The 14,359-nt window shown below is 41.8% G+C and overlaps 1 protein-coding gene across 1 annotated transcript in view; it reads left to right on the top strand.

The window, feature by feature from the left end:
- Window positions 1-8,446, top strand: part of GALNT8 (polypeptide N-acetylgalactosaminyltransferase 8) — a 47,873-nt gene extending 39,427 nt beyond the window's left edge. Inside the window, exon 11 of the mRNA XM_077759023.1 lies at window positions 8,303-8,446. Coding sequence (XP_077615149.1) covers window positions 8,303-8,446 — 144 coding nt within the window. The remainder of the gene's footprint in view (window positions 1-8,302) is intronic.
- Window positions 8,447-14,359: the final 5,913 nt, after the last annotated feature.

Raw genomic sequence — 14,359 nt, 5'->3', positions numbered from 1 at the left:
CTAGTAGGCTGCTGAGCTCTCTGTCAATGGCAGTCACCAAGCAGAGCATGTTTGACAGGCAGGCTCTGTCAATAGACGGAGTGCTGGGGCATCTGGGTGGCCCAGTCCGTTAAGCCTGTCTGACTTCGGCTCAGGTCATGATCTCACGGTTCATGGGTTCGAGCCCCACGTCAGGCTCTGTGCTGACAGCCAGCTCAGAGCCTGGAGCCTATTTCAGATTCTGTACCTCCCTGTCTCTCTGACCCTCCCCTGCTCACGCTCTCTCTCTCAGAAATAAATAAAACATTTAAAAAAATTTAAAAAATAGAGTACTAAATGTGAGTTTTCAATGTCCTTAACAGTATCTTTTGTGTGCAGGAAATATTATTACAGGTTTGCTTTGGTTTAAAAATTAAATTTATTTAACCTATACATTAAAAAACTAGTTTTTCTTCAAACTTTTATATTCTGCTTAGAAATCTTATTATTTTATTTAGAAACCTAGCAGGTTTTATGGGGCGCCTGGGTGGCTTAGTCGGTTAAGCGTCTGACTTTTGCTTAGGTCATGATCTCGCGGTTCGTGGGTTCGAGCCCCGCGTTGGGCTCTGTGCTGACAGCCAGCTCAGAGCCTGGAGCCTGTTTCAGATTCTGTGTCTCCCTCTCTCTCTGACCCTCCCCTGCTCATGCTGTCTCTCTCTCTCTCTCTCTCTCTCTCTCCTAGAAATAAATAAAACATTATAAAAAAAAAAAAAAAGAAACCTAGCAGGTTTTAGCAATCATTTTCCCCCTTATTTCTAATCTGTCTGACTTTTATTTGTTTTTACAGCCATATTACATTAGCTAGAATTTCTAGTACGGTAAAACCTTGGTTTGTCAGCATAATTCATTCCGGAAATGTTTGTAATCTAAAACACTTGTATATTAAAGTGAATTTCCCCATTAAAATAATGGAAACTCAGATGATTTGTTCCACAAACCCAAAAAATTTATATAAAAATGATCATAATACTGTAATATAATACAAAATAATAAACATAAAATATAAAGAAAAAGAAATAAATTAACCTGCACTTACCTTTGTAAACCTTCATGGCTGGTATGAGGGAGACAAAAGAGAGGAGTGTTATTGTGTAGGATGACTTCCACTATCACTAACAGAGTCACTTCTATCTATTGGCTCAATGGAATCTTTTTCTGCATGGGGACCATTGTATACGCTTGCATGGATGTTGACTATACTACAGTATTAATAAATTCTTGTCATAAGTTGCATTTAATGTAACTGGCAATAAGACAGCAGAAGAAAGTGTCTATATCTGCAGGGAGCCTGACATAGAATGAAGCAAAGCATTCCTAAGCTTATTCTTGTATGGAAAAGCAAAAGTCTGTCCATAGGTGCTTTGAAGTGACAAAAAATAACACTAGTACCAGTTGTGGGCACTTCCAACATTTTGAAAAATCACTGATTTCTGCCAAACACCACGGTCTGAGACTGAGCATCCAAGCATGGGAAACAATCACCCATGATCCTGCAGTGAGAAAGAGAGAGAGAGAGAGAGAAGAACTTTTGGCTCAGTTGTGATCATGTGACATTCAGCTTCCTGTACTACTTGTATTGAAAGACATCGCTCGTTTATCAAGTTGAAATTTATTAGAAGTGTTTGCTTGTCTTGTGGAACACTGGCAGAGCAAATTACTTGCAATCAAAGGTTTTACTGTACTATGTTGAACAAGAACAGTGAGAATGGATATCCTTACCTTGTTCCCAAGCGCAGGAGGAAAGCATTGACTCTTTCATCATTATGTATATGTTAGCTATAGATTTTTTGTAGATGCTCCTTATCAAATTGAAGTAATTTACCTGAATTTCTAACTTGTTGAGAAATATTTTAATAGGCATGTGAGTTGGGTTTTGTCAAAGGCTTTTCTTATGTCAATTGATATGATCATGTTTTTTGTTCTTTAGCTTGTTGGCATGGTAGATTACACTGATTAATTTTCTAGTGTTGAAACAGCCTTGTGTGCCAGGAATAAATCACATTTACTCATGGAGTACACCTCTTCTCATAATTTCTTGGATTTGTTTTACTTGTATGTTGTTGATTTTTGTGTCTGAGTTCATTAGAAGTAATGATCTGCAACTTTTTTTTTTTTTTCCTTTTTGGTACTGTCTTTGGTTTTAGTATCCAGGTAATACTGCCCTCATAAAGTGAGCGAGGAGGTGTTTCCTCTTTCTAATTGCTAACTTGTCCTGTTGACAAAAATTTCAGAATAGACCAGTTTCAGAAAGAGGCATTTCTGGAAGAGATTTTCTGTAAGAGATTATCTTAAATTGGTGTTAATTCTTCTTTAAATGCTTGGTATAATTCTCCAGTGGAACCATATGGGCCTGGAGGTTTGTTTTCCAGGGGCTTTCAAACCATGAGTTAAAAGAATTTAAAACTCTTTTGGCCTCATGTGTACCCCACAAGCTCCCACCTGTGCTCAAAACTATCAGTGTGATCCCCTAAGCCTGGAGCCATGTCTGGTGAGCCTGGTTTCTGCTTTGGAGCACCCAAGCATGGACACCTTGCTCCTGGCACACTTCCTGCACTCAGACCTGCCAGCTTTCGAGGCCTGTGTGCACAGAAGATGTGGCAGCCCAGCAGGCCATCTTTCTGGAACTCAAACTGAAATTAAAAAAAAAAATTTTTAATGTTTTATTTATTTCTCAGAGAGAGAGAGAGAGAGAGAGAGAGAGAGACAGCATGAGCAGGGGAGGGTCAGAGAGAGAGAGATGGAGACAGAATCTGAAGCAGGCTCCAGGCTCTAAGCTGTCAGCACAGAGCCCGACGCAGGGCTTGAACCCACGATCCGTGAGATCATGACCTGAGCTGAAGTGGATGCTTAACCAACTGAGCCACCCAGGCGCCCCTCAAACTGAAAATTTTTAATGGTACAGGGCTATCCAGATCATTTTTTTCATGCAGATTGAGTTGTCATGGTTTATGGTTTTTGAGGAATTGGTCCATTTCTTCAAATTTATGAGTATAAAGGTATTTGCAATAATTAATTAATACAAGTGACATTATATTAGTTTCAGGTGTACAATATAATATACCCAATTTATGTATATATTGCAAAGTGATCACCACAATAAGTCAAGTCAACATCCATCACCTTTAGCAAATTTAAAGAGGATTTTACAATTTAATAAATTCCCTTAAACATTACATACTATATTCATAAGTTTATTATTTTTAATGTTTTTAATGTTTTATTTATTTCTGAGAGAGAGAGAGAGCATGAGCAGGGGACAGTCAGAGAGAGACAGAAACACAGAATCTGAAACAGGCTCCAGACTCAGAGCTAGCTGTCAGTACAGAACCTGATGCGGGGCTCGAGCCCACAAACCCTGAGATCATGACCTGACCCGAAGTCGGATGGCCTTAACCAACTGAGCCACCCAGGCTCCCCTGTATTCATAAGTTTGATACATGACATTTTCTTTCTTAAAAAAGAAATAAAATAAAAAAATAAATTTTGTTTCTTAAGAATGTCAATTATCTGACTTTAATTAAATTAATTTTAATTAATTTTTAATTAATTTAATGATTATTAAATTTTATTATATGTTTCAAAAGTATTTGTAATTGGTAACATTTTACAAATTTAGTTATTCAATTATACATTTTTAAATTGGTATCACAACATTAATTTGTACAATTTTTCTTAAACATAGCAGTTACTTAGAAATAGTAACCATATATAGAATTTTTAACAAATATATGTGTTTGATTCCGTCAACGTCTCTCTTGATCCTAAAAATCTGGGGAATTAAACATATTACTTATGCTAAAGAAACAATTATGACATCCCGAAAATTTTGAAGGTTGCCTTTCCAAGAGAATTTTGGAAGATCACTTTCTCAGCTGGCTGCAGTAGAATATAGATGAGAATAGAATATGCTAATAGAATATAGACTCTGGCTGGGTGTGAGTTTGGAGCTGCAGGACATGTAGGGGAATTGTGCCCACCACCCTGATGTCTGAGTTTGGTCCTGTTTTACAGTCGTTGTGTCAAGCAGTCCAAAAGTTGAGGAAGGAGGTGATCATGTAGCTCATGGTGTATTACCTGAGTCATTTCATTCTATCCAAGCTTTTCCTATCCACTTTATCTCTTAGGACCACAGTTCTTTCAGGTAAGAAAATGATATTTGATGGAATGTTGGGGCCATTTGTGTTCTATTTACTTTGTAGGCACAGGTTACACATTCATTCTACTAAAAAGCCACCAAAGATATTTTCCAGAATTAAGAGGAAGATAAGACTAGATAATCCTTTTGTTTTCTTCCAGTTTCATGATTCATGTTTGTTTTTTTTAAGTTTCATTTAATTTTGAGAGAGAGAGAGAGAGCAAGAGCATGAGCAGGGGAAGGTCAGAGAGAGAGGGAGACAGAATCCAAAGACAGGCTCCCGGCTCTGGGCTAGCTGTCAGCGCAGAGCTCAACGCGGGGCTTGATCCCACGAACCATGAGATCATGACCTGAGCCGAAGTCAGACGCCACCCAGGTGCCCCCATGATTCATGTTTTGAGTCAACCAGAGGAGGTATGACCTTTGAAGACCAAAAACCCAATTTGAAGAGATAAGGTCTTTTTGAGACATCTGGACTGTGAGATGAGGAGCAGAGGTTGAGAGTAGAGACACAGCTGAAATAAGGGAGATTTGGGTAAATGTCCTCATTCAGTTGATGGAGTTACACAAGGATGGACTCTGAGAATAGATCCGCTGAGATATGAGAATAGGAAACCACTGGTAGTGAGGGTTCGAGAAATAAAAAGGAAGAGGTATCTGTGGGAATGCAGTCACGCTGGTGGGCATGGTTGCAGAAAGCAGTTTAGTTCTCTATAGGAAGAGCCCTGACATTAATCAGAGCCCCTAAACTCATTGTACCCCCTTTTAAGGTGCTCATTTTCTTGTAAGACAATATTTTAAAGACTAACATAGAATGTAGGTTGAAATTAATGTGGAAAATACCTTGATACTTATCATAGCAAAATTATTAGAAAAAATTAAATGTCCCACAGTAGGGGAGGTTTTTGTTCATCCCTTGAACTGAATATAGAGACATTCAAATTATATCTTCAAAAAGCATATTTTCAAAAATTAATGAAATTGGAAAATGCACATGGTATTAAATCATGATATTGAATTTAAAAAGCAGTATATACAAACTACATATACATTATCCTATTATGAATGCTTCCAACTTTTAAAATATGTTTTCCAAATTAAAAGAAAGAGCACATATTCCTTCTGTGGAAAATAAACAAAAATAAAAATTCTTTCAAAACTGGCAGGCAACACCTCCCAAATAAAAACCAAACCAAAAATATATAAGATCCAGATGAATACAATGTAAAGGAAACCAGAGAAGAGTCAGATGAGCATGTAATGAATACTTCCAAAAGACATGTCACATGCAAATGGAGAGTGTCGGAGGCGGCTCCGGCAGGTCCAGGGGTCCCTGAAGGTTGGACNCAGACAATGTTTTTAGCATAAGAGGGTGAAGTTACTTCTCTGTGAGCAGGGGTCAAAAACAGGTCTTTCAGGAGATACCTTTGCTCTCATAATCACAAAAAGAAAAAGTTCCTCAATAGGTTCCTTCACAAGGAGTAGTCTGCATATACAAGGCCAGAAAATGCTCCAGGCAGAAACAAATGGGTGGGGGTATATATTTGCCCTTAACTCTAAATCAGGCTCTTTGCTTCAGGGCCAGACTCAAGCCCCCTTTATTATGTAAGTCTTGGATCTACAAGACCCTTAGGAAGAGGCTTTTGACAATCATCTTTGGAAAGGCAAGGACATGCCTTTCCTTATGATCAATCTGTGTGGGGAATATCCGTCTGATCTGGAATAGTCTGAGACCTGGTCAATACCAGCAGCCTCATTTACAACATGAGCCAGTAGTAGCAGAAGGAGATACCAGTTTCCTTGCTGTGACTGCCATCCAGAGAGGCGGAGCGGCTCCTGGCAGGAGAGAAAGTAGAAAAAAAAAATCAGTGATTTTATCTAAAAAATCACAATAAATTATAATAGCCAAGATTTCTTGAATACATATAATGTACCAGGCACTAACTTACATAAATCTTGTAAGAGGACTATTATCATTAGCCCTACTTTACTTATGAAGTAACTAAACCACAAAGAAGTCAAATAATATTTACCAAGGTCACACAGCAGATTAAGTGTCCAGAATCAAACACAGAATCTTATCCACTGTTTGTTATTGTCTCGTTGCTTGGGAAATTTGATTCTGAAAGGGAGAAAAGCACTGGATTTTGGTTTAAAAGGATGGCAGAGTTAAGGGTTCTTTTCCCCCCTCTAATATTGGGACATTTGGGTGTATTTAAAGTCAGTAGAAAAGGAATCCGTCTAGAGGGAGAAATCAAAGAACAATGTTAAACAAGAAGAGTGTTTCTCTGGCATCCAGGGTGGTTGGGCTCAGAGCACAGGGGCTGCTGGCTATAGAGACAGAGGCATGACAGCTCCTTCGAGACAACTCAGGAGCAGTGTCCTGTGGGACACTCTAGGCATTTGGGGGAGGGGCTAGACTGACTGGAAGTGCAGCCTTCTCCACAAAGTGAAAAAAAGAAAGGCATTTAGTGGAAGTGAGCATCCAGAGTTGGGGACCTGGGATAAAGAGTGCTGAGGAAGTCTGGAAGAATAACCATAGGAGTAAGCCAAGTTGTAAGCCAGACATCTGTAGGCTCATCTATGGGCCAGACCTGCTTGGTTGGGGACCTCTCCAGGAGTACCCTGTGGGCTGTAAGCGGATGGAAAGGAGCAGTGGAGGTGACAGGAGGAGTTCAAGAATCAGGGGAGCCTGAATGACTGCCCACACTGGGGAGGTGCACCCGGGGAGTGACCAAGGCAGGCAAATTTAGGGGAGCAGGGTTATGAGGACCAGTTTTTAAAAAATATTTTATTTATTTCTGAGAGAGAGAGATAGAGAGAGAGAGAGAGAGAGAGGCAGCGTGAGCAGGGGAGGGTCAGAGAGAGAGGGGGACACAGAATCTGAAGCAGGCTCCAGGCTCTGAGCTAGCTGTCAGCACAGAGCCCGACACGGGGCTCGAACCCACAAACTGTGAGATCATGACCTGAGCTGAAGTCAGACACTCAACCACCTGAGCCACCAAGGTGCCCCTATAAGGACCAGTTTTTGATGGGAAAAGATGAGAAGGTTTGGACACATTGCTGCAGCCCTGCTTGGTGGTAGATTCCAAAGTGAGACAGTGAGACCAGGGTGGAGATCTCACTAGACGTTCAAATGGAGGCTGTTAACTGGGGATGAAACCAGAGGGCAGGTGGATAAAGGAAAAACAACGTCACCAAGGCACTGAAAGAGATTCTGTGAGTGATTCCTGCAAAGAGGTGGAGAGGGTGGGAGGTCTGAGAGAAGAGACAAGATCAGGACAGGCACAATGTCAGCTGTTGAGCCATAGACATAAGGAGGCAGGAGCTCTGGGGCCTGGAGGTAGCACATGGGGACGAAGAAAAGGATGACTCTTCTTCCCTATCCCCCGTTGGATTGGGAAGGGGAAGAGATGTACTGACATTTACTGCACATATTTCATGTCAGGTATAGGATGCTCAATAAATATTAACCAATTAATTTAATTCAATTAATATTAGTTTTAACTCTAATAGTAACTATAAACCCATTTTATAGATGAGGAAATTGAGACTTAGGCTAGGTAATTTGCCTGAGGCCCTCTGCTGTATGTGGTGGAGTAGGGATTTAAACTAGACTCTTCGGCTCTTAAGCCTGTAACATTTCCAGTAGTAACCCTTGGTGAAGCCTCAAGAATAGATTGGGTAAGAACTGCCCCACAGTGGTGGGAAAAAAGACTAATATTCCTGAATGTACTTTCTGCTTGTCTGGCCATGGAGCCTCACTGAGGAGGGAGGGAGAATCCTAATGGGTTTCATGGGCTCAGGGGTGAAAATGTGGAAAGGAAGGTTAAGTAGAGAAGGGCCCTGACGCTCCAAGATGCGTCATATCTTGCCAGTCACACTGCCCTGATGCTTCAACCTCAGAAGAGGTGGATACCAGGGACCCAGTATAGCCTTGCTTACTCTTACATCTGTGGTTAGTCTGCCTTGGTGCTAGCAGAGAATGCACTGGGTGGTCTAACGATACCCTTTGCTTCTTTTCTCCTCTGGAGGACTTGCAGAGGACTGAGGGATGCTTCAAGCATGTTGCTGAGCACAGCAGGAAGAGCAAGAGCAGAGGAGATGAGGGCATTTCAACACCTTGACTCTGTCTCTTCTCCCATCCAGGGAAGAGCTGTTGTGAACAGAGCCACCAAGCGATGTCTGGAGATGAAGAAAGACACTTCCGGCATCTATGTGCCTGTGCTCCAGACCTGCACCACACAAGTGTGGACAATACAGTATACTGTGCAAAACTGGGGCTCAAACTAACGTCCAGGGATCCTCAGAGATCCTGGATTCACAATAGCAGTGTCTGTCACTGGAATGGCTTCTACTCCTAATGCTGCTCAAAGTGGGGAGGGTGAGAAGTGGAAAGTATGTGTGTGTTTATTGTGACTTGAGCCTGCAACACACAGAATGCAGGGAGATGAGGTCCGTGCATATGTCAAGATGTGCAGGCTGCAGAGGGGAGAGGAAACTGTTCCCCAGCATCCCTTGGAAATTTATGATATAGATCAAATGCCATTCTTGGAAACTCCTTGAAATAAGCACCATCATTTGGCTGCTATGTGGGGACAGAACTAGGCGGATGGAAGTCTATCGTTGACTTCTGCCAACACTGTTTAGTCTTCATTCCTGACAACTACTATTGCCATCTGCCCCACACATCCTCCTCCAGCCCATCTGTTCAGAGACTCCCCAGACAGCCTGGGGGCTGCTCCACAGGAGAGGCTGGGTCATCATCGGGCTGGTCGCATGACAGTTCGGGTGGCACCAGTTCTCTGAAGGTGCGTTGTCACTGCTGTTCCCCTTTCCTGAACTGTCCTGAAAGATGCAGCAAATAGACAGGTAGTCTTAAAAAATTCCATCATCCTCCACAGCAGTTTTACTTAGACTACCCAATCTCTCCCATACCAAAGAGATTCCAGAGGCTGAGGGTAGAAGAGAATATGTTTCTACTAATCCCAGCTCTGCATAGTGCATAGAGAATGGTAGAAAAGCCCAAGTCCATATGAGTCTTTTAGTAGCCTATAACACTTAATAGATGTGACACCTATTTCCTTTTATATTCCCTGAAAATTATGGAGGAACTGAGGCTTGAAACAGAAGGGCATCACTTACTGAAATACAAAGAAGGAATTGTAGGCAAAAACTTAAAACCAAGGGTCCTTAGTTTTGTCTGCTGGACAAATCCTTTCCCCTAATTGGTGAATTGGGAAGATATGTCTAAGGATGACAATTTGGCAAGGTCCTGGTGGTTGGTGGGAGTGGTCACCATGGTGGGGGAGGAGGTAGGATGTGATGTGTGTATGTTGTGTTGTGGGCTCACCTTTGAAGGATGTGCAAATTGGTCCCTTCCTTGAGAGAGTCACCTTTTCCTTTTAGTCTTATGTAGCTACTTGGGTATGATTCTGGGAATAATTATCCTTTCTTTAGGCATTAGGCAGACAAGACACTGATAATTTAGTACAGAATTAAATCAGCTGAAAAATTTTAAAGAAAGCTTTTAGAAGTGTATAAGTCATAAGTGTACAGCTTGATAAGAATTTTGCAGTGACCAAATCCATATCAAGAACAAAAACATTAAGACAGGTAGGATTTTATGATGAGAAAATTAAGGATAAGTTTCTTCATAGCAAATTGAAGAGAAAATGCAATTTATAGCAATGTTTTTTTTTTAAAAGATGTATTTATTTGGGGGGGAGAGTGGGGGAAGGGCAGAGAGAGGGGGACAGAAGACGCAAAGTGGGCTCTTCACTGACAGACTGACAGCAGTGAGCCTGATGTGGGGCTCAAACTCATAAACCATGAGATTGTGACCTGACCCGAAGTTGGATGCTCAACTGACAGAGCCACCCAGGTGCCCCACAAAGTTTTTAAAAATCTTGTGCCCAAAGGAAAAATTTTCTAGGGTTGAATATCTGCTATAGCCTATAGTTTTGGTAAATATTACTAAGCTTAATATGTCTTATTTATTAAACAACTTTTAGATATCCATAATAGCAAGTAACAAGTATAATTAATTTTAGAAATACAGAATAACCTACACTTTGGGGAATTTCTGAAAATTCCTGAAAGTTCTGATTTTTTCCCCCTGAATCCCCAAAGTAATGTCTGTTGAGAAATTGTTGAGAATACTACCCTAACTTTGCTGAAACCTACTTGATGGTCTCCCTTAATTTATTGCTCTGGGTTTTCCATTAAACAATCAATCAAAGTGGTTTCTTTCAGGTTTTTTAAATAAAAATTTTGTACTTCTATTTTTTTTGCCAATTTTTTAAACCACTTCATTGAGTTATGATTGACATGTAAAAAACTATACATATTTAAGATGTGCAATTCAATCAGCTTGGGGATAAATACACCCCCATGAAACCATCATTGCTATCAAGGCATAGACATATTCATTGCTTTCCAAAGCTGCTTCTTGCCCCTTTTATTATTGTTAGTATTATTATTACTACTACTACTATTTGTGGCAAGTATACCACCATGGAAGACTTTTAAGTATATAACATAGTATTGTTAGTTATAGGCACTATGCTGTATTGCCCCAGAACTTATTCATCTTGCATAACTAAAACTTTATATCCATTGACCACCATCTCCCCGTTCGTTTCCCTCTCCCTGACCATTCTATTCTCTGCTTCCATGAGTCTATTTTTAGGTTCCACATATAAGTGAGATCACATTTGTCTTTTTGTGTCTGGCTTATTTCCTTTAGAATAATGTCTTCCAGGTCCATCCATGTTACTGAAAATTTGCCAAGTGTTTTTATTTTTTTTTAATTCTTTTATTTTTTATTTTCTAGGAGAGAGAGAGAGACAGCGTGAACAGGGGAGGGTCAGAGAGAGAGGGAGTCACAGACTCTGAAACAGGCTCCAGGCTCTGAGCTGGCAGTCAGCACAGAGCCCGACGCAGGGCTCGAACCCACGAACCGCGAGATCATGACCTAAGCGAAAGTCGGAGGCTCAACTGACTAAGCCGCCCAGGCGCCCCTTGCCAAGTGTTTTTAAATGTCTTCCACAAAATCAGTTTCCCAGGAGTCTTTTCTTCTCATGTCTGTGTGCACACGTGCTGTGGTTGGCTGCAAGATTTCAACTATGGCTGGAACACTTCACTCCTGAATTGCCCAGCATGGCTGAGGGAACAGGAGACATAGATTAAGGGGGCAGAAAAGCACTGGTTCAAGGGCAACAAGGGCGGTGACTGCAAAGCCAGTTTGGGTGATGAAGGATATGCTGCGGGAAAGTTGTGGCTGGAGGTGTGGATGTGTGGGTACCGGCACTGGTACCTGCATGTCTTAGGGTGGGGTCAGCAGGGCAGCAGATCCTGCAAGGTGGTGAAGGGAGGGGGGGTTGGCAGAGGACTACACTTGTCTCCAGTATCTGGGGCAGGAGGCTGCATGGTGCTGGGTAGCTCTCAGCGAACTTTGACAGTGGCAAGTAGTGGCACTGATAGCTGAGTCTGGGAATTGGCCAGGCAGAGAGGCTGTGAGAGGGCCCTGAGAAAAGGCCTCTGTCTGTGTTTGCTGCTGTTCTTATTCACCTCCCTGCCAGAAGACTTTGGCTTTCTTTCTCTGTCTGCAGTTTTCCTTGACTCTGCCCATCCTTAAATGTTAAGACCTTTGCACCTAGGATTAACTCAGCTCCAGTAGAGCTGATCAGTGGGTTAACTTAATCTTGTGTATCTTTTCATTCAGTTGGGATGGGGCAGCAAGGAGTTTTTACTCATAAATACTTTATCCCCCAGACCTTTAATCATGGGCAGGCTGTTTTCTATGGAGGATTTTTTCTTTAAGGTCCTGCCCTAGCCCACAGGGTATTGAAAAGAGCTCTGTAAAGGGAGTAAGGTTACCACATATTAGACTCACTTTTCTTCCTTGAACCCTTTGGGAGCAGGAATATTTCTTAATACCCTCATAAGAAACACCCTTAAAAAGGGAAGGCATCTCTTCTACCTCATCCCTACCAGTGTGAACTCCCTGTAGGCAAGTTCTCTAAGGGAGAGAAAAAGAGAGGGAGTGAGAGGCTGGGGGGAAGAGAGGATTTAGCTATTCTGGGCAACATCTAGGCAGAAGCAATTTCACTGATGTTGCCCAACACTGCCCTCCAAATGAGAATCAAGGGCCAACTCGGCAGACCCCTGGCTATCTTGAGCTTTTCCAAACATCCTGTTTATACGCAGAGGGGTTTGGAAAAATAAAAGCAGTCAGGACCAGTTCCACCCAAAAGGCAAGGAGGGGAGGTTCTTAAGGGAGCAGCCAAAGTGCCTGGGGGAGGGTGGCTATGGTCGAGTTGAGTCTCTCTGGGCAAATAGACCAGTTGGCCAGTCACTCCCTGAACACAACATGGTAGAATAAACAGGCAACCATTCTGAAATCCCACTTGCCCTGGCCCTAGGCTGAGTGGTCTGGCAAATCCAGTAGTGGAGAGATTTCATCCCAGACATGCTTTGAATAAGTGTACCCAGTCGAGACTTTGCCAGACCCGTCTGTCTTCACTCCATCCTTAGATCCTTTGGGCTCCAGACAAGATCAAAGATTCTTGCTCTTCTTGGATAAAAGCCTGAGAGAGAGAGAGAGAGAGAGAGAGAGAGAGAGGTTTGTAGGAGTTTTTTCATTATAGGCTCCTAGTTACTGAAATTTGAAAACCTGGCTGTGAACACTTATTCCAGGCCAACTGTTGGCACCAATCTTATAGCGAGGATCAACTTCTACCCCCACTCCCCGCCCCCTTTCAAGTCAAATATGGAAAAACTCCATTTGGCAGTTATTTCCCCTGAAATAGCAACAAGAAGAGAGACAAATATCCCAAGTTTTTAAAAAAGAAAACTTTACAGTGAATCAGGCATTCTCCTACAATGTCATTTTAATAGGTAATATCTTTGATTCTGTCATCACATCCCTGATGTTTGTGATTATAAATGAGCCTCCAGACTGAGGGTGCAGGTCAGTTCTAAAGCCACAGTTGGGATTAAAAAAAAACACCCCCGCAGTGTATTAAAAGACACACAGCCAGAGAGGAGAGAGTTTAAGTACAACCATGAGTCAGAGAGTAGAAAAGCCAAGGTAAATAAGCTCCCTGCAGTGAGGGCTCTGGGGACAGTGTTCGGCTTACCTTGAGGTTGGGTGTTTCCTCTCTCCCATCTGGAGGGCACCTTGTAATACAGTGTTTTTCCTTGTAGAGTGAATGCCCTCACAGAAGGGACACCTTGTTTCTTCTCTTTCAGATACACATTCTCATGCCTCCTACTGCAGGGGTCAGAAAAGAGAGAAAAGAGAAAGAGCCATTTAAATCCCTTTCTTTGTTGCCTTTCCAGACTTTGTAGCTGCTGGATGCATGACCTAGACATACCACGGGAATGAAAACTTAGCCATACCTCTTTTAAATTTTATGGTTTTCATCCATTTTTCCTGTCCTTCAGTCCCAACTTTCATTTCCACCGATCTGTCGAATCAACTTGAATGATGCAGAAAGGGAAGCAGGAGAACAGGAATCAGGGATGGGCTAAGAGGTGTGGGCAGGTTGTGTGGAGGAGGTTCCCAGCTCATGCCTGACACTTAGGAGTCTTCCTGACAAGTTTGGGATTTGCAGAGGTGAGTGAAGAAGGAGAGTCTTCGTGGTGGAGAAGCCTGAGACTATCTGAAGGGCAAGATTACAGGTGAGTAGAGACGTAGGAGCAAAGGGAGCCAACGGTGAACTTGCCTGGATGAACTGAAGGGATGAAGAGGAGATGAGGGCAAGCCCGGGTAGAGAGCTTGGCCTTCAAGGGACACAGTGGCCAACAGAAATGTCCTCCCTGCTGTCTTCTCCCTAAGGAATACATACAGAAACAAATGAATAAATATTTGTGTTTTATTTTTCATTGTAAATTTCCCAAAGCACATAAAGACCTAAATAATAAATAAATAAATAATCGTATGCATAACCTTACCACTTTGACTCTCTTTATTTCCTTCTCATCTGTTTTCTTTGAATGTATATGTCTAAACATGTTTATACATTTTATAAAATTAGGACCATTTCTGATATACACTTTAGCTTGATTTTTTAAAATAGAATTTATTGCCAAGTTGGCTAACATACAGTATATATAGTGTGCTCTCGGTTTTGGGGATAGATTCCCATGAGTCATCATCTACATACAACACCCAGTGTTCATACCGACAAGTGCCTTCCT

The sequence above is a fragment of the Crocuta crocuta genome, unplaced genomic scaffold (assembly GCF_008692635.1).
Source record: "Crocuta crocuta isolate KB4526 unplaced genomic scaffold, BGI_CrCroc_1.0 scaffold72, whole genome shotgun sequence".
NCBI lineage: Eukaryota > Metazoa > Chordata > Mammalia > Carnivora > Hyaenidae > Crocuta > Crocuta crocuta.
This window is presented reverse-complemented; position numbering and strand designations above follow the sequence as displayed.